This window comes from Mesoplodon mirus (genome assembly GCF_964341445.2).
Source record: "Mesoplodon mirus genome assembly, chromosome: 12".
NCBI classification, from domain to species: domain Eukaryota; kingdom Metazoa; phylum Chordata; class Mammalia; order Artiodactyla; family Ziphiidae; genus Mesoplodon; species Mesoplodon mirus.
In genome coordinates this window covers 61,290,108-61,311,951 of record NC_138988.1, presented here as the reverse complement: position 1 = coordinate 61,311,951, position 21,844 = coordinate 61,290,108, and the positions used below count along the sequence as shown (strand labels likewise).

The 21,844-nt window shown below is 38.5% G+C and overlaps 1 protein-coding gene across 1 annotated transcript in view; it reads left to right on the top strand.

The window, feature by feature from the left end:
- Nucleotides 1–19,200: 19,200 nt before the first annotated feature.
- Nucleotides 19,201–21,844, top strand: part of KHDRBS2 (KH RNA binding domain containing, signal transduction associated 2) — a gene marked incomplete at its 3' end in the record, with an annotated part of 651,690 nt that continues 649,046 nt past the window's right edge. Inside the window, exon 1 of the mRNA XM_082639746.1 lies at nt 19,201–19,340. Coding sequence (XP_082495872.1) covers nt 19,250–19,340 — 91 coding nt within the window. The 5' untranslated portion in view covers nt 19,201–19,249. The remainder of the gene's footprint in view (nt 19,341–21,844) is intronic.

Here is a 21,844-nt window from a genome sequence, read left to right as displayed (position 1 = left end):
TGAGATACATAATGTTAGCCCTAGGTCATGGATCAGGAAAGTGAGACATGGCAAGTTTCATTAACTTGACAGAGTTAAATATCCATTAAGTAGCTGAGCTAGTCTTCAAATCCTCTCTTAAACACAGATTTATATTTCCTCTTATTATACTACCTTTGCATGCTTGAGAATCTCACTTGATGAATAGAAAATATTTTAATATAGTGATGAGCATATTTGCTTATATTTAACTTATGATTTTTACATTTTTGTCTACAACTGGAATTGAGGTGTTAAAAATAAAGTTTTGGTTCACTAATATTCTTAAAATGATGGCCGTGCCCTATTTCTTAATGTAAAATATGTGGTACAGAATATGAATAATGCTGCTCTAGGAAAGGGGATTGAACTCACTTGTATAACACCCTTGGACCAGAAATTTCAGGAGGTAATTCTTCAAATCATTTTCATCCTCTAACCTGACTATCCTTTATTCAGGTTGTGAAATTTTCTTGTGCCACATTTGGTAAAATATATTTTCCCATAGAATTATTCTGGACTTATATTTTTGTAACTAGAAAAAGTAGAATTTGCTTGCTGATATTCTAGAAACTTTCTCTGTGAAATAATATTTTTTTTTTATCTCACCTGTAAATTGACCTTAACTTATTTGAAAGGGTATCCAGTGTGGGACTACAGTGCTCTGCTTTAATAAAGCTTTTATCTACCTTCATATAGTAAACATAATTATTTTATATACTTAAGCCTCCCAGGATATTATGTTTTATATTAACACATAAGGATATATTACTAAAGTCTACTGTATTAAAATTTTAACTGTAAACTACATGTATGTGATACAGGATTTAATTTTAAACTGAAAATTACTTTTTATTGAGATTTTAAAATGAATTTCTGTATTTCCAATTAGGAATATTTTCTTTAGAACAAGAAAAAATATATATCTAAATGTCAGACAATTAGAAAAAAATTTTAAAAATATCTATCAAACTTAAATAGCTGTCATACTTAAAAGGAATGCCTATGTACATTAATTGTACTTTTACAGGTGTCTCTCAAATTTGTTTTTATTCCCAATGCATTAAAATATACCAAAAGATAGCAGTGAACTCTAATTCTGTTTACTTGAAAAATATTGTAATTTCTGTTTTGATCAAAATAATAAGATCCTGTAAGATATACTTATTTTCAGAAAAAGCACCTCACCAGACACAAGATCTGCTGGCACCTTGATTTTAGAATTACAGCCTCCAGAACTGTGGGAAATAAATGCTTGCTGTTTTTTTTTTAAGTATTAATAAGATAAATTAATAGAAAAAAATGAGAACATGGAGAAACAACTGTACTAAGAAAAAGACTACAATTATTACCAAACAGTAATGTAACTTCAAGTATACAAAATAAAAATGTCTATCTGGAAGTTTGGGGTCAAGATTGGGTAAATCAGGGGTTAAATTTGGGAGAGAGTAAGGGATGCTAAGTAACCTTTGTTCAAGAGGGAAACACAGAATCCTCAGGTATGAAGCCATGGGCCTCTCTTATTCCCTCAATACTAGGGAGAACGAAGCCTGGAACTTGCCTCTCAATGAATTAATAGGGACACAGCAAGGAAGGTGCAGATGAAAAAAGGCTACCTGTCACAGAAAGTGTGTAGTTTCCTAATTCAAAATAGAGAGTAGAATAAGAGGGGGATGGCCTGATGGAACCCAAAATAAGTTAGAAAACATCATTGGGAAGGAAAAGTACAGAATGGGAGGAGGGTGGGTAAAGTGTTGCTCTAATTGTTCAGGAGTCCGCTGGACCAGGGTTCTTGGTCTCCTTAACCAATAGAAATTGATCAGAGGCCTGGCAAGAAACTGAGGCAAGACTTTATTGGGGCACCTGCTGCAACAGGGGGAAGTGAGAACAAGTTCGGTTTCCCTTGCTCACTCCCCAAGCGGAGCGAGCAGGTTCCTTACATGGGGTGAGGGTAGGGGTGTGTCCAGGGGTCGGGCCAGAGGAGTGGCTTAGGTGGTTTGTCCACCTCTTTGGTGGTGTTGAGTGCAGGGGGCATGTGCAGTACCCTGCTGTTGCTCCCAACACCCTGCTTTTGCTCCCGGCTCTTCAGAATTGGTAGTTGGGTTTGTTTGTTTGGGTTTTTTTTTTGGTCTTTTTGTATTTTGTTGGCCATAATTTGCCCCAACTGAGCATGCATGTAGTCATTTTTAGTCCCTTATAGTTTCTTTGTATTTTGTTGCTTGAGGATACTTTTGTCCAGGTGCAAACACTGCATCAAAGTGTCCCAAGTCCCAGGTCCCAGCCTGTCTCAAAAAGACCCCATTTAGAGTTAAAATGATTAGGTTTTCAATATACAATGTATAAATATGCCAACTGAGTGCAATGTGAAGACCACATATAAAGATACATAATTTATTTGATATTAAATTTTTGTGTATTATTCTCACACAACCATTAGCAGTGAACTATATACCAAGTAAGTTCATGAAGAGTGAAGCTTGTTTTTGTCGACTTAGAGATACAGCATACACATACTGACAGCCTTAACTTGTATACAGTTGTGTGTGTGTATGTTTATTACTTTCACTGGGATATGAACTCTTTAAAGTAACAAACAATTAATTTCTCTTTTATATCCATTCATCACTTAGTGCAAATCCTTTAATATAATGAGTTTCCAAAGACTGTAAGAGTGATATAGTTTGTGTTTTGATGTAACCTCTTTACATTTGCATCTAATACTTAGGACAAGCAGTTTGCATGATGGTTTACACTATATATATATATATATATATATATCTCACAATACCTGAACTCCAGGACACTGAGCAATTGACATGATAAAAAAAAGCAGGACACTTTTAAAAGAAGGAATCTAAGGGAAATAACTCTCTATATCACTAAATTATTATTTTTTCTATAAAAATGTATTACAGCCTCTCACCGGGAGCTGCACTGTCATCTCTCTTGGCTGGAATTGGCAGCGCCCTTTTATTTACTCCTCTTACTTCTCATTTAAATATCATGCACTAGACTGTCACTCCTGATTTTACTACTTTGTACTGCCTATGTTTTTTTTTTTTTCAACTCATTTAAAAGGCATTATGCTTCGATAATGGCCTGTCTAAAGATGGAATAAAATTATGATTTTTTTAAACTTCAATTTAATCAATGCCAGAGGCTACCAGAGATATAGGGCTTCTCATGAAAAGTTCTACTCTATTTGAACTCTTTATATATTTTTCTTTATCGGAAACTTTGCAGAGTATATATACATGAATATGTGTGAATAAATATGTAAATAAATGTGCAAAAGTAATTTTCATCATTATAGCTAATTAGTATTGATAGAATCCTGGAACTTGTTTGGCTTTATTTATAGGATTCACATACAAAAAGGAAGCACTTTTTAGTAGTAAGGACTCAGGCCTGGGGATTTGGCAGATCTGGCTTCTAATTCTTGTTCTGCTTTTTTTCTGGCTATGTAACGTTGGTGACATTACTTAACTTCTCTGAGTTACCTATCTGGAAAATGATGATGACAAGCTCTATGACTAAGGTCTGAGTTAGATAACATTGTAAACCACTAGCCTTCAAAAACATTAGTATTCCACTTAGAGAAAAATGAGAGAAATTACTGGTCTAAATACAGGTCCTCTTGTCTTTTTTTCCCTCTCTAGAATATATAACAACCAAAAGAAAATGACATGCTTGCACAGCAACTCAATCTACTTATGAGTAACATAAAGGGAAAAAAAAAAGAGCCCAGGTTCAGTGAGAATTCCTAAACTGGCTATAGATCTACTGGTAAAATTATAAATAATTATGAATTTTAAAATGCATTTAACAAATATGTTCATTTCTGAAGGTATATGTATTATATATACATATATGTATATTGCTCTTACATGTGAAAACAATCAGAATTGATCTTAAAATATTGTTTTGAAATCCATATCCACTGGATTTAACTCTCCAAGTGAAAATGAAACAGGTAAATAGAAATTTTATAAATCATGTTTAGATACTGCCTCCCAAGAAAATACTCTGCATACCTTTTGTAATTATGTTTATGGGTCAAGACTAACAGACTTCTCTGCAAGTCCAGGAACAGAAATATAGGGATTAAATTCATGAATGTCTTATAAAGTGCCCTGTCTGCTACTATAATTGTTTGTAAGGAAGTAAAATACATTAAAAGGCCTTTTGCCTGTACAGTAATGAACATGAAAGTATTCTGCTGAATATAAAATCACTTATTTTTCCTAGAAATCAATCCAATTGGATAAATACCTGCATACCTTATGAAACTTTGTCAATCTTAAACATCTCTCTTAAACTTGCTTTGTGTTCCATTGTCAATAGTCATGTTTTGCCTTTCACCAAATGACAATTTTATCTTCAGTAATGAATATAAACAACGAATTGAAGCCAATATTCATCCTGAATAACATTAGATTGTTCTTAGTTCTCTTAGCTATCTCCGTCTTTAATTTTATTTAAAGATTTTTTTGTCATATAGTGTTGGTATACCATTTGGATTTTTCTGAGGTTTTTTTTTGTTTGTTTGTTTGTTTTTTGTTGTTGTTGTTGTTGTTGCATTTATCAATCTGGTTTCACATGTTCTTTTGGTTTGCCTTGCAGGAAATTTAAATTTATCCTCATTTTACTTTCTACAAACTGTCTTTGAGACTTCAGTCCCTTTTTTTTTTTAACCTATGCCAAAGAACACTTTATAGACATTGGTGGAACAGTGCACTGCCAATCCCTTTAGCTGAGCTATATTTTATTTTTAATGAAAGATTATTAGTCTTCATGTGAGAATATTATATATTTTGAGTTCAGTCACATTTCCATTTGGCTGCTTTGTAGAAATAATTTTTCTTTTTATGGAGGACTTATCAGAGAATTTTAAGAAAGGAAAAAGCCTTTGAAAGCCATTACCCTGCCCCCAGCAAATGAATACTTTATTGATGTAATGGTCATATCATACATAAAAATTATTTTCACCTAAAAGGACAGTTCTTCATTGACTAATTCTTTAAAAATAGCTAATTGTGTAGTAAATTTCTGCAACTGTTATTTTAAAAGGAATAATTGAGCCAACATAATTATTGTATTACTTTTCTTTGGAAAGAAATAAGCAGGTAATTCACACATAAGTGTTTTGTACTTTTAGTGAAATTTGTAAAGTTGTTTAACAAGTTTGGTAATTTGTGGCCAAATTAATTAATTCAATGCATGCTATGACAAAGGCTACATGATGTAAGTATGGCTGTCCATGGCTAGCCAGTAAACTGGGGTTTGGATAACATACTTTGAGGTTATTTTTGGTCATATCTAGCTTTTTTTTTTAATTCCCACTATTTGGGGGTAATTTAATGATATAGTTTTTAATAAACTCATTTATTTTTATTTATTTATTTTTGGCTGTGTTGGGTCTTTGTTGCTGCGCATGGGCTTTCTCTAGTTGCCACGAGTGGGGGCTACTCTTCGTTGCAGAGCACGGGATCTAGGTACGTGGGCTTCAGTAGTTGTGATTTGCGGGCTCTAGAGCGCAGGCTCAGTAGCTGTGGTGCACGGGCTTAGTTGCTCCGCGGCATGTGAGATCTTCCCGAACCAGGGCTCAAACCCATGTCCCCTGCATTGGCAGGCAGATTCTTAATCACTGCCCCATTAGGGAAGCCCCATATCTAGATTCTTCTCTTTTTTTTTTTTTGAAGTAATTTCAGATTTTCAGAAAAGTGCTAAAATAATAGAGAAAATTCCAATATACCCTTCATCCAATTTCTTCAAATGTTAATATTTTACGTCATTTGCTCTATCACTTTTTATTTTTTCTCTCTCTCTCTGTATCTTTATCTTTCCTTCTCCCTTTTTCTGTATATACATATATGTACATACATTTTTCCTTAATTATTTGAAAGTTACATACACAATGCCCTTTTATCCCTTAAATGCTTTATGTTCAAAACACAGACATTCACTTGTATAATCACAATACCATTAGCAAAATCTGTAAACTAAAAGAATAGACCTTTTTCACATTTTGCCAATTATCCCATCACTGTCCTTTATGGTAAAAAATAAATATAAAATAAAACCAAAATCTTGTCCAGGATCCAATCTAGAATTATACTTTGTGTTTAGTTGCCATGTATTGAGATACTTCTCACAATACTTATTAGCTCTTTGTTGGTTGGATGGTCATGGTATCACCCAACATCTTACACAATGTCTGTGTCTTTGATTTTTTTATTTCTTGTCTCTCCTGTTTTGGGCTGATGAAATCTCGACTCTGGAACTGTGTTTTCTAATTTCATTATCATTCTTTTCAAATGGCTCACACCTGCTTTATAAGAACTATTTTATACAGTAGGATTTCATAATGAATGTTTCCTGTATAGTAATATTGTTTAATATGAGAGACCAGGATGATTAAAAACATTACACCAAACAAGCATCTGCAGTATTTTAAAAACTTGAATGGAATGATATTCTCTTAAAATATTATTTCAATATTAACTAATCCTTTCCATGAATGTTTTTTTTTTTAAAAAATCCCTCCAACTGAAATTGAATCCACTCTTTTTTCCCTTGCTTTAATCATGATATAAAACAATTGCTTATACCTTTACCTCTGTGGCAGAAGTTTTAGTGTACTTGAAGACTGTTTTTATTAAATCATCTCTTAGCCTTCATCTATTTATTTTATACTAAATAAAACAGACATCAGATCTTTATTTGCTGTGTATGAAAAATATTTTACTGATGTGATTTTTTTTACCTTAATATATTGATTTCCAGAACTAATCAATACATGAGCTACAATTCAACAATTCAAGGATTTAACTTTAACAAGACAGTCGATAACTTTCATCTTGGAACAAAAGCTTCCTTTCCCTTCCCCAAAACACAGTGACTGCTCTTCGGCTGCTGTCAAGGCCAGCACAAGTGTGTCAGTGCAGTGACTGTCCACAGAGATACAACAAGATGACCTGGTCAATTTTCCAAATAGAGATAATTTCAATATCAGAAATGGTTTGAATTGTTAGGCCACTTTAGAATTAAGAAGAGTTTACATTTGTGAGGATTCACAATAGCAGTATTCCAAACACAATAGTAAGCTTTCCTTTGCCTCTCTTCTTCTGCCCTTTAATTATACAGTTGTATCAGCTTAAATCCCATACAATATGCTAATTTTAAAGCTTTGCAATCAGAAAACACTTTTTTCACACACACACACACACACACACACAGATATATAGGCCAGCTTTGAGTGGAGAATATTCATTTTGTGCTGTTGCATATTAGCATATAGCAACAGTTTTGGCTCTGAACACACTATATATGATAGATTTTTTTACTGCACATGTTACTACTGCTTGGTTGTCAACAGAGCCAACTCTCCATTCCCTTCCCTTCTTGCAACCCTAAAACATATCATGGAAGTTATGACTGAAATTAATAGAAATATTAAAGCAGCAACTTCCGTGTAATGGGCTCTGTCAAGCTCTTCAATAGGTGAAAATGAGTCAGTATTTTGGTCCTTCATTATACTCTGTCCTAGAGTCATTACATGAATGATTGGGCTGCTACAACTTTATTAACCCATAGTTCTCATTGTGAGTTCTACTAATCCTTGGAGTAAGTAGGTAGTGTGGTATCCCTAAAGTTGATGAGAACTCTGAAATAGAAACTGCATGTTGTACTTGATAATACAGTTTGGGTATTTTTTTTATTCGTGTACAAAGATAAGCCTGATTAAATGCCCTGCAGCATGGCCTTACCTATAAGGGTTTGTGAAAGTACTGAATTAACTACAGGACATATTCTACAGTGCATGCCTTATTCATCCTTCAAAACCAAATTTGGTTGGTGCAAAATTTTCCATAATATCTCGTTGTTGAAATTATAGTGCTGTAAATGGAATGCCATTGAAGAAAAGTCTTTCAGGGCCAGAACTCATGTTTAAAATAAGATAAATCTTTATGTAAGATATATGAATCAATTCAGTGGTGAGTTTGGTTAAGTTATTTACACCATTAGAAGAGGTGGTAGTCTTACCAGTAATTATAATTTATTCATGTATAGGCACATAATACTCTCAATTCAACAATGATCTATAGAAGACTCTCAATTTATTTACATTTATGTTTATTAAATTTTTGCATTATTAAGGTTGCCCTGAGAAAGTCCACTAAACAGTTGTGTCACCTATTAAATATTTATATGTGAATTAAATGGAGAACACACAGTGACATAGAGTCATCTACTGAAAACACATGAATTTGATGCTGGATAAGTGTATGTGTAGGGCACTTGGAGAATCTGCCTTTATTCAGCCATATCCTGTTTGGAAATAAGCAATATTTGTGAGTCAGTTCCGAAGCATATTGATTATTAAGGACCAATGTAGCTTCTATATTTTTATTCTATAATGCCCATCATGTGTTAAATATACAAACTATCCTAAAGATTAGGTTAACATTCATTTTCTTTTAATTTTTAAAGATACATAAATGCACTTTTTTTTCTGTTAGAATGCATTTTAGGCTTTGCTGAGTGTTTACCTGAGAAAATAAAAGTATAAATATTTCCTGATAATAAGTAAGAAAAGTAAAAGTTAGCTAGCTTACCATATTTATTAATGACCTGGATATTCAGAGACACTGTATGATAAAGTCACCCCTTGGACAGCTCTCCATGGTATCTCCTTAGTGCACCTTTAGTCACTAGAAAACAGGACTGTGGAAAACAGGACTGTGAATGGATAATGTAAATGCTGCATTTTTTGATTCATGAAACTGGATTTGTGCATGTCCCCCATCAGCACCATATGCTTTAGATTAAAAGGCTTGGTAGGCTAGTCAGTTCCAGGAGTAAACCAAGCTCTTTCAGATCACATGGCTTTCGCATGGGCAAACCCAGCTGCCTGGAATGTCTTTCTCTGTTCATTTTACGCAGATAGCTCCTTCCTTTCCACTAGATTTTGCTTTAAACGTCAACTCTTGAGCAAGATTGTATGTCTATCCTGACAAAAAAATGAGGCCTTCCCTTATTCTCTTCCTTAACTCCTTGCTTGGTTCCCTCTTGGCCTTTATTGCAGCCAGCAATTACCTGTTCCCTTGTGTATTTGGTTTTGTCTTTCCCCATTTGAAAATCATCTCTATGATGACAGAGCATGAATGCTTGTAGCTCATTCACCAATTTTTCTCCAATTTTTCCCTAGGCTCTTTTCAATATTCAATAAACATTATTGAATGCATACATGCATAAATAAATTAAATATTTAATGTACAAAAAGGTAGGCTAAAGCAGTGTAAATGGTACCTAAGAGACTTGAATTTTAATCTCAACTTTAGCATTCACTAGCTTAATGTTAAATTTTTTTCATGTGATGAGAACTTAATATCTCCTCTCATCAACTTTTAACCATGCAATACGGTATTATTAACTATAGTCATAATTTTATATATGACATCCCCAGGACTTACATATTTTATAACTGGAAGCTTGTACATTTTGACAACGTTCACACATTTTGGCCACCACCCTATCACAAGATACTCTTATAGGTCTAGGGTAACAACATTGTAGGGAACACAGATCATTTTAAGTGTTATATATTTTATATAGGAAAGCTCTTGATTAAAAAGAAATTCCTGAAAAAATGTGATTTTTTTCCTACAGTCAAAAAAAAAATTATCAATGAGTCATGGTTCTCACAGCTTATTTCATGAACTTTTAACATTCCTATCACATGTGTTAGTGACATAGTCCCATCCCATTGGTCACGTGGTAGCATAGACTCAGCTTCTGGGTGGGGTGAAGGTGACTGATGCCAAATGAGGTCATATTTGTTACTCCTGGGTCACTGAGCTTCTCTGTCTCTGCCTTAGTTTCCACAACTATAAAACAAAGAAAGTAATACTTATGTCTGTGTTTTTTCAGACTGCTTCCATAAGGACAAATTGAGATAATGGATGTCAAGGCATGTTAAGTTTTTTAAAAATTATATAAGTAAGAGATAATCTCTAACCTTACTTTGAAAAATAAATAAGAAAAATTTGAATACAGTAAGAGAACTTGGGAAAGTTTCAGCATGCTTTATTTGAAGGAAAATTAGCCTCCGTTTTTTCCACAAACAAAAATGGTGGGGAAGAGGTGAATTGGAAAATGATTGTGAAAAGAGATGGTAGAAAGATTGTTTTGTAGTATCTGAAGCACGGAAGCTGCATTTTCATGCCCCATTTGTAAAAGAAGGATGGGCAGTGTTGGTGATACCGGAGGGTTTAACTGCCCTTTAAAACAGAAGTGGAATAGATACAAAGTAGCCCAGCAGCAACACCTAGTGAAAGAGACTGTCACATCTTAAATAAAGGAGAGAGATTTGAGAAGATGGAGGAAGAATAAGATGCGGAGATCACCTTCCTCCCCAGAGATACATCAGAAATACATCTACACGTGGAACTGCTCCTATAGAACACCCACTGAACGCTGGCAGAAGACCTCAGACCTCCCAAAAGGCAAGAAACTCCCCACGTACCTGGGTAGGGCAAAAGTAAAGAGAAAAAACAGAGACAAAAGAATAGGGACAGGACCCGCACCAGTGGGAGGGAGCTGTGAAGGAGGAAAGGTTTCCACAAACTAGGAAGCCCCTTTGCGGGCGGAGACTGCGGGTGGTGGAGGGGGGAAGCTTCAGAGCCACAGAGGAGAGAGCAGCAACAAGGGTGTAAAAAACAAAGCGGAGAGATGCCCGCACAGAGGATCGGTGCCGACCGGCATTCACCAGCCCGAGAGGCTTGTCTGCTCACACGCCGGGTTGGGCGGGGGCTGGGAGGTGAGGCTCAGGCTTCGGTCGGACGCCGGGAAAGGACTGGGGTTGGCGGCGTGAACACAGCCTGAAGGGGTTAGTGCACCACAGCTACCCGGCAGGGAGTCCGGGAAAAAGTCTGGAGCTGCCGAAGAGACAAGAGACTTTTCTTGCCTCTTTGTTTCCTGGTGCGCGAGGAGAGGGGATTAAGAGCGAAGCTTAAAGGAGCTCCAGAAACAGGCACGAGCCACGGCTATCACCGCGGACCCCAGAGACGGGAATGAGAAGCTACGGCTGCTGCTGCCGCCACCAAGAAGCCTGTGTGCGAGCACAGGTCACTCTCCACACCTCCCCTCCCGGGAGCCTGTGCAGCCTGCCACTGCCAGGGTCCCGTGATCCAGGGACAACTTCCCCGGGAGAACGCACGGCGCGCCTCAGGCTGGTGCACCATCCCGCCGGCCTCTGCCGCTGCAGGCTCGCCCCGAATCCGTACTCCTCCCTCCCCTCGGGCCTGAGTGAGCCAGAGCCCCTGAATCAGCTGCTCCTTTAACCCCGTCCTGTCTGAGCGAAGAACAGACGCGCTCAGGTGACGAACATGCAGAGGCGGGGCCAAATACAAAGCTGAACCCCGGGAGCTGTGCAAACAATGAAGAGAAACGGAAATTTCTCCCACCAGCCTCAGAAGCATTGGATTAAAGCTCCACAAGCAACTTGATGTGCCCTGCACCTGTGGAATACCTGAATAGACAACGAATCATCCCAAATTGAGGAGGTGGACTTTGGGAGCAAGATAGATTGTTTTCTCCCCTTTTCCTCTTTTTGTGAGTGTGTATGTGTATGCTTGTGTGTGATTTTGTCTTTATAGCTTTGCTTTCACCATTTGTCCTAGGGTTCTGTCCATCCGTGTTTTTTTTTTTTTTTTACTTTATAAAAATTTTTCCTTGATAACTATTTTTTATTTTAATAACTTTATTTTATTTTATCTTACTTTATTTAATTTTATCCTCCTTCTTTCTTTCTTCCTATTTTTTCTCCCGTTTGTTCTGAGCCATGTGGAGGACAGGTTCTTGGTGCTCCAGCCAGGAGTCAGTGTTGTGCCTTTGAGGTGGGAGAGCCAACTTCAGGACACTGGTCCACAAGAGATATCCCAGCTCCACGTAATATCAAATGGTGAAAATCTCCCAGAGATCTCCATCTCAACACCAAGACCCAGCTTCACTCAACGACCAGCAAGCTACAGTGGTGGACACCCTATGCCAAACAACTAGCAAGACAGGAACACAGCCCCATCCAATAGCAGAGAGGCTGCCTAAAATCATAATAAAGTCACAGACACCCCAAAACACACCACCAGAAGTGGACCTGCCAACAAGAAAGACAAGATCCAGCCTCATCCACCAGAACACAGGCACTAGTTCTCTCCACCAGGAAACCTACACAACCCACTGAACAAACCTTAGCAACTGGGGACAGACACCAAAAACAAGAGGAACTACGAATCTGCAGCCTGAGAAAAGGAGACCCCAAACACAGAAAGATAAGCAAAATGAAAAGACAGAAAATCACACAGCAGATGAAGAAGCAAGGTAAAAACCCACCAGACCTAACAAATGAAGAGGAAATAGGCAGTCTACCTGAAAAAGAATTCAGAATGATGATAGTAAAGATGATCCAAAATCTTAGAAATAGAATACAGAAAATGCAAGAAACATTTAACAAGGAACTAGAAGAACTAAAGAGTAAACAATCAATGATGAACAACACAATAAATGAAATTTATAATACTCTGGAAGGGATCAATAGCAAAATAACTGAGGCAGAAGAACGGATAAGTTACCTGGAAGATAAAATAGAGGAAATAACTACTGCAGAGCACAATAAAGAAAAAAGAATGAAAAGAACTGAGGACAGTCCCAGAGACCTCTGGGACAACATTAAACACACCAACATATGAATCATAGGGGTCCCAGTAGAAGAAGAGAAAAAGAAAGGGACTGAAAAAATATTTGAAGAGATTATAGTTGAACACTTCACTAATATGGGAAAGGAAGTAGTTAATCAAGTCCAGGAAGCACAGATTCCCATACAGGAAAAATCTAAGGAGAAACACAACATGACACATATTAATCAAACTATCAAAAATTAAGTACAAGGAAAACATATTAAAAGCAGCAAGGGAAAAAAACCAAATAACACACAAGGGAATCCCCATAAGTTTAACAGCTGATCTTTCAGCAGAAACTCTGCAAGCCAGAAGGGAGTGGCAGGACATATTTAAAGTGATGAAGGAGAAAAACCTACAACCAAGATTATTCTACCCAGCAAGGATCTCACAGATTTGATGGAGAAATTAAAATTTTACAGACAAGCAAAAGCTGAGAGAGTTCAGCACCACCAAACCAGCCTTACAGCAAATGCTAAAGGAACTTCTCTAGGCAAGGAACACGAGAAGGAAAAGACCTAAAATAACAGACCCAAAACAATGAAGAAAATGGGAATAGGAACATACATATTGATAATTACCTTAAAAGTAAATAGATTAAATGCCCCCACCAAAAGACACAGACTGGCTGAATGGATACAAAAACAAGACCCATATATATGCTGTCTACAAGAGACCCACTTAAGACCTAGGGACACATACAGTCTGAAAGTGAGGGGATGGAGAAAGATATTCCATGCAAATGGAAACCAAAAGAAAGCTGGAGTAGCAATTCTCATATCAGAAAAACTAGACGTTAAAATAAAGACTACTACAAGAGACAAAGAAAGGACACTACATAATGATCAAGGGATTGATTCAAGAAGAAGATATAACAATTATAAATATTAATGCACCCAACATAGGAGCACCTCAATACATACAGCAAATACTAACAGCCATAAAAGGGGAAATCAACAGTAATACAATCATATTACGGGACTTTAACACCCCACTTTCACCAATGGACAGATCATCCAAAATGAAAATAAATAAGGAAACACAAGTTTTAAATAATACATTAAACAAGATGGACTTAATTGATATTTATAGGACATTCCATCCAAAAACAACAGAATACACAGTTTTCACAAGTGTTCATTGAACATTCTCCAGGATAGATCATATCCTGGGTCACAAATCTAGCCATGATAAATTTAAGAAAATTGAAATCGTATCAAGAATCTTTTCTGACCACAACGCTATGAGACTAGATACCAATTACAGGAAAAGATCTGTAAAAAATACAAACACTTGGAGGCTAAACAATACACTACTTAATAACGAAGTGATCACTAAAGAAATCAAAGAGGAAATCAAAAAATACCTAGAAAAAAATTACAACGGAGACACGACAACCCAAAACCTATGGAATGCATCAAAAGAAGTTCTAAGAGGGAAGTTTACAGCAATACAATCCTACCTTAAGAAACAGGAAACACCTCAAATAAACAACCTAAACTTGCACCTAAAGCAGTTAAAGAAAGAAAAATGAAACAAAAAACCCTGAAAGTTAGCAGAAGGAAAGAAATTATAAAGACCAGATCAGAAATAAATGAAAAAGAAATGAAGGAAACGATAGGAAAGATCAATAAAACTAAAAGCTGGTTCTTTGAGAAGATAAACAAAATTGATAAATCATTAACCAGACTCATCAAGAAAAAAAAGGGAGAAGATACAAAACAATAGAATTAGAAATGAAAAAGGATAAGTAACAACTGACACTGCAGGAATACAAAGGATCATGAGAGATTACTACAAGCAACTCTATGCTAATAAAATGGACAACCGGGAAGAAACAGACAAATTCTTAGAAATGCACAAGCTTCCAAGACTGAACCAGGAAGAAACAGAAAATATGAACAGATGAATCTCAAGCACTGAAATTGAAACTGTGATTAAAAATCTTCCAACAAACAAAAGCCCAGGACCAGATGGCTTCACAGGCAAATTCTATCAAGCATTTAAAGAAGAGCTAACACCTATCCTTCTCAAACTCTTCCAAAATATAGCAGAGGGAGGAACACTCCCAAACTCATTCTACAAGGCCACCATCACCCTGATACCAAAACCAGAGAAAGATGTCACAAAAAAAGAAAACTACAAGCCAATATCACTGATGAACATAGATGCAAAAATCCTCAACAAAACACTAGCAAACAGAATCCACCAGCACATTAAAAGGATCATAAACCATGACCATGTGGGGTTTATTCCAGGAATGCAAGGATTCTTCAATATACGCAAATCAGTCAACGTGATACACCATATTAACAAATTGAAGGAGAAAAACCATAGGACCATCTCAACAGATGAAGAGAAAGCTTTCGACAAAATTCAACATCCATTTATGATAAAAACCCTGCAGAAAGTAGGCATAGAGGGAACTTTCCTCAACATAATAAAGGCCACATATGACAAACCCACAACCAACATCATCCTCAATGGTGAAAAACTGAAACCATTTCCACTAAGATCAGGAACAAGACAAGGTTGCCCACTCTCACCAATATTATTCAACATAGTTTTGGAAGTTTTAGCCACAGCAATCAGAGAAGAAAAAGAAATAAAAGGAATCCAAATTGGAAAAGAAGAAGTAAAGCTGTCACTGTTTACCGATGACATGACACTATACATAGAGAATCCTAAAGATGCTACCAGAAAACTACTAGAGCTAATCAATGAATTTGGTAACGTAGCAGGATACAAAATTAATGCACAAAAATCTCTGGCATTCTTATACACTAATGATGAAAAATCTGAAAGTGACATTAAGAAAACACTCCCGGGCCTCCCTGGTGGCGCAGTGGTTGAGAGTCCGCCTGCCGATGCAGGGGATACGGGTTCGTGCCCTGGTCTGGGAGGATCCCATATGCCGCGGAGCGGCTGGGCCCGTGAGCCATGGCCGCTGGGCCTGCGCATCCGGAGCCTGTGCTCCGCAACGGGGGAGGCCACAACAGTGAGAGGCCCGCATACCGCAAAAAAAAAAAAAAAAAAAAAAAAAAGAAAACACTCCCATTTACCATTGCAACAAAAAGAATAAAGTATCTACGAATAAACCTACCTAAGGAGACAAAAGACCTGTATGCAGAAAATTATAAGACACTGATGAAAGAAATTAAAGATGATGCAAATAGATGGAGAGATATACTATGTTCTTGGAATGGAAGAATCAACATTGTGAAAATGTCTCTACTACCCAAAGCAATCTACATATACAATGCAATCCCTATCAAACTACCACTGGCATTTTTCACAGAACTAGAACAAAACATTTCACAATTTGTATGGAAACACAAAAGACCTCGAATAGCCAAAGCAATATTGAGAATGAAAAATGGAGCTGGAAGAATCAGGTTCCCTGACTTCAGAGTATATTACAAAGCTACAGTAATCAAGACAGTATGGTACTGGCACAAAAACAGAAATATAGATCAATGGAACAGGATAGAAAGCCCAATGATAAACCCATGCACATATGGTCACCTTATCTTTGATAAAGAAAGCAAGAATATACAGTGGAGAAAAGACAGCCTCTTCAATAAGTAGTGCTGCGATAACTGGACAGGTACATGTAAAAGTATGAAATTAGAACACTCCTTCACACCATACACAAAAATAAACCCAAAATGTATTAAAGACCTAAATGTAAGGGCAGACACCATCAAACTCTTAGAGGAAAACTTAGACAGAACACTCTATGACATAAATCACACCAAGATCCTTTTGACCCACCCCTGGAGGCACAGTGGTTAAGAATCTGCCTGTCAGTGAAGGGGACACGGGTTCAATTCCTGGTCCGGGAAGATCCCACATGCCACGGAGCAACTAAGGCCGTGTACCACAACTACTGAGCCCGTGCACCACAACTACTGAAGCCCGTGCACCTAGAGCCTGTGCTTCACAAAAGAAAAATAAAAAAATGGTACTTCCCTGGTGGCTCAGTGGTTGAGAGTCTGCCTGCCAATGCAGGGGACATGGGTTCATGCCCCAGTCCGGGTAGATCCCACATGCTGTGGAGCAGCTGGGCTCGTGAACCATGGCCACTGAGCCTACGCGTCCGGAGCCTGTGCTCCGCAATGGAAGAGGCCACAGCAGTGAGAGGCCCGCCAAACAAAATAAACAAAATAAACAAAAATAAACAAATGGGGCCTAATGAAACTTAAAAGCTTTTCCACAGCAAAGGAAACCATAAACAAGACCAGAAGACAACCCTCAGAATGGGAGAAAATATTTGCAAATGAAGCAACTGACAGAGGATTAAGCTCCAAAATTTACAAGAAGCTCATGCAGCTCAATAACAAAAAAACAAACAACCCAATCCAAATATGGGCAGAAGACCTAAATAGACATTTCTTCAAAGAAGATATACAGATTGCCAACAAACACATGAAAGAATACTGAACATCAATAATCATTAGAGAAATACAAATCAAAACTGCAATGAGGTATCATCTCCCACCAGTCAGAATGGCCATCATCAAAAAATCTAGAAACAATAAATGCTGGAGAGGGTGTGGAGAAAAGGGAACCCTCTTGCACTGTTGGTAGGAATGTAAATTGGTAGAGCCACTATGGAGAACAGTATGGAGGTTCCTTAAAAAACTAAAAATAGAACCAGCATATGACCCAGCAATCCCACTACTGGGCATATACCCTGAGAAAACCATAATTCAAAAAGAGTCATGTACCAAAATGTTCATTGCAGCTGTATTTACAATAGCCAGGACATGGAAACAACCTAAGTGTCCATCAATAGTTGAATGGATAAAGAAGATGTGGCACATATATACAATGGAATATTACTCAGCCATAAAAAGAAACGAAATTGAGTTATTTGTAGTGAGGTGGATGGACCTAGAGTCTGTCATACAGAGTGAAGTAAGTCAGAAAGAGAAAAACAAATACCGTACGCTAACACATATATATGGAATCTAAGGGAAAAAAAAAAGGTCATGAAGAACCTAGGGGTAAGACAGGAATAAAGACACAGACCTACTATACTAGAGCATGGACTTGAGGATATGGGGAGGGGGAAGGGTAAGCTGTGACAAAGTGAGAGAGTGGAATGGACACATATACAATACCAAAAGTAAGATAGATAGCTAGTGGGAAGCAACCGCATAGCACAGGGAGATCAGCTAGGTGGTTTGTGACCACCTAAAGGGGTGGGATAGGGAGGATGGGAGGGAGGGAGACGCAAGAGCGAAGAGATATGGGAACATATGTATATGTATAACTGATTCACTTTGTTATAAAGCAGAAACTAACACACCATTGTAAAGCAATTATACTCCAATAGAGATGTTTAAAAAATACTAAATAAAGGAGAAAAGAGGAAATTGGAGCAGCCGTAGTTACCTGTTTCCTAGTCTCTTCCTTCTTCCACATGTTTTCCTAATTCCTTCACAAACTTATTGATTATGTTGCTTTTTAGTTTTAAAATTCAGCCCCCTCCCAGAATCCCTGCCATAGATAGGGATTGGGGGAGGAGGCATGGATGGAGGACAACCAGAACTATGTCAATACCCCAATGATTGTACAGGGGAGGCGTGTTGCTGTGCAACAATATAGCCCGGGAGCCGCTTTATTTGTTTATCAATGAACATTCTACTGCGTCCCTGCGATGTAGGTCAGGCTCATTGGAAATACCAGCCGCCGATCGCATGCAGTCTTCATTATATTTCTAGGCAGGGTGCACAGCTGATTCCTGCACACTGGAGTGCGTCTGAGCTGCAGGACGGAGAGGAGACACCTGTGCCTTAGCGACGCAGGTAAACTCCCATCTACCTTCCCGAGGCTTTCCCGAGTGCTCTCCCATCCCCTCCCCGCGCCCTCCTCATCCCCATCTGTCCTCCCATCTTGGACCCCAGCTTCTCTGTGCAACAGGTGTTTTTCCCGCTCTCTCTCGGCACCACAGCAGAAGACAAGGAGGGCCCCACACAACTGGGCATGCCTAATAACCAGGGAGCGCTCTGGCTGCGGGAAGAAAGCGCTTGAACCTTCCGCGCTGCCCTCCCCTCTCCTGCTGCCTCCTGCCACTCAGGCGACCCGACTTGCGGCGAGGTCCAGTGAGGGCCCGCGGCCTCGCGGGGCCCCGCCTCTCGCGGCACCCTCGCCAATCAGCGTCGGGCGGAGGCGGGACGCGCCCTGTGCCTGTCTCTCCAGTTCAGGCTGCTGGTACGAGCTGGGCTGGGCGCGAGCGAGGGACTGAGGCAGGACGGGTCGGGAGGCTCGGGGCCGCGGAGCCCGACGGCGGGGGCGGGCGCGGCGCGGGACTGGAGAGGGCGCCAGACCCCGAGCCGCGGCGGAGGCAGGAGGGAGGCGGGAGGCGGGAGGCGGCAGGCGGGAGGCGGCAGGCGGGAGGCGGGAGGAGGGCGAGCAGGGCTGCCGGCGACCTAGGTCCGAGCGCGCGGAGCCCTGCGCCTGGCCGGGGTCGGTCCGAAGTCCGCGCTATGAAAGAGGAGAAATACTTGCCTGAGCTGATGGCAGAAAAAGATAGCCTGGATCCATCTTTTGTGCACGCCTCGCGCCTGCTAGCCGAAGGTAGGACTTGCTCACCAGGTGGACACAGACAGCTGGCCCTTGTCACCGCGGCGGGGTTCGGGGAGCGGAGTTGGTGGAGGACGCCCATCTCCTTCGCGGAGACTGTCCCCTAAGGTGCTCGACCCAGAGCTGCGGACAGAGCAGGTCCTCGGGCGGCGGATACTCGCTCCCTCCCTCCCTCCGCAGCTGAATTTGGGGAGCCCAGAGCTGCGAGCTCTGTGGCGGTGGAGACGTGCCCTGTTAGGATCTTTGGTGGAGAGACATGAAGAGCTACGCGGTCCACGGGGATATTTTCACTCCGCAGAGGGAAGGGAAATCAATTTCAAGTGAATGGTGATCAGTGTAGTGTTTTAAGAGCTTCTTAGCTACAAATCAGCATTTTTCTTTCTTTCTTTCTTTCTTTCTTTCTTTCTTTCTTTCTTTCTTTCTTCTGCTTGGGAAGCGAGTTTGATGTTCTTTAGTCTAATTACAGTCTTTCCTATGGAAAGTCTTAGAATTAACCTAGATTAAATTCTGCGTGTTCTTCGATGTTTGTGAACGTGGAAGAGGCTAAAGTGCTTATCAGTTTATTTGAAGTGTGATGATTGCGGGCTCTGGGAGATGCTGATCCCTGGGAACGCTCCACAATTGATCAACTGTTTTACCAAGTGTGCATTTTCTTTTGTGTACCTGTAATGTTAAAAGAGATTTCATTCCCAGAGGAACAGAAATGTCGTCTTTTGCGTTCTTTTGAAAGGTCGTTTAAACACACACACACGCACACACACACACACACACACACACACGAACATTAAGTTTTGTATGACAGAAGTATTAACCAAATTACTTCATTTATCTTGAAATAATGCCGTCTAACTGCTAAAGGTACTCAAGATATCTGTAGCAGTCTACACCTGTCTTTTTAAAAACAACTCCAGATTTTTTTTTCTTGATGAATGCCTCATTAATAATAAACTGCTTCATCATCAATTGACTACAATGCAGTTTTGTAGCTTAGGTTCTTATGAACTTACCTATAGTAAAACTAAAAGTAACAACTTTCTCTTCCTCAGCCCTTAAGCATTAAAGGAAATGTTTTCTTTTTCGAGATTTAGTTGTACATAGAAGGAAAAATTCTAATCCTCCATGTATGAGTCAAATAGTCATTAGGTTTATTTAAATGTTTTATTGATGGATTATTATTTAAAACAATAAAGTGTCAAGTGTTTTTCTCTTTTGTATACTAAGTAATTAAGAAAAGCTTTATAATGGAAATATTGAATGTGTGAAACAACTAAACTATTTTTCAAGGAACAAGTTGGTTTTATGGAGGATTTAGGACAGAAAATGCAATCATACTTACTACTTTCTTGGTTACTGAATGAAAAAAAAAATAAGTAGAACCTAAAGTTGAAAATGAAAGTCAATTAAAAAAATTAAACTCTCCCTCTACTCTCTTAAAAAATAAAGATAACTACATAAAAATAATAGGAATATTGTAAATTAATGGGTAAATGATTAAGATTGTTCAAAATGATTAAAAATGCAGTGAAAAGTCTTCTTAAATCATTTACTTCAATATATTTTTCAGAAGTGTCTTCATTTATCTGATAACGCTTTAAAATGGAAAAAAGTTACAAATTGATCATTTTCTCAGACCTGCTAATTGGACTTCTTTTGGGGACAGCAGACTTGATTAATTCATCAGTCATTAATGAGAGTTAGTGTCCTGAAAACTGCCAAGCTACAGCAATGCGTGTGAGGAGCCCTAAATAGAGAGTGCAAGTATTTCTGCAGCTGGTAAAACAGTCAGAGAAGGCTGTGCACCTGGTTCCTTAACATTTTATTTTTCTCAGGAACTTGTTCCTTGATACTTAGGAACATGTTCCTATGTACTTTGTAATTTAATTTTTTCCCAGTAGGGGGAAGCATGTTCTGCTTTTGTAAAGAATTAGGAGGAAAACGCTCCTAAATATTGAGAAAAACATCTAAGTAAGAAACAGAGAGAGGTGTCCATATTTCAGAGGAAACATAATGAGGAAAAGAGGTTGGAGGAGGTGATGATAATAACCTTGAGTATATAAAGAGATAGGCCAAAAGAGACACAAGACTTAAATTCTCTAATTGTATCTGAGGCTCTTTATGTGTGCTTATTGAAGAGTGTCCTTTTGAATCTCTAATAAACCTCAACACACACTTTACATTATAGATCTTTCATTATCTTTTCAAAGGCCATCTGCCTAGATTCTTAAGTCTTGTTTCGGATCTCTGTAGGAGAGTGTTGAGATAATTTTATTTCTCACCCCTGGAAATGTACTGATTGAAGGCAGCGGCTATAAATAAACCTGACACAGATGTTCATTTGGAAAGAAGGTGCTCAGTGAAGTACATTTCAGCCAGCACTGTGCAGACCGTCTCAAGACTGAGTGAGTAATAAAAATGATCCAGATGATTCAGTTCTTCGGAATGATTTTCTGGAATCTAATACATACAAGGGCAGTGATGTAAACCAATGAGCTTTCACA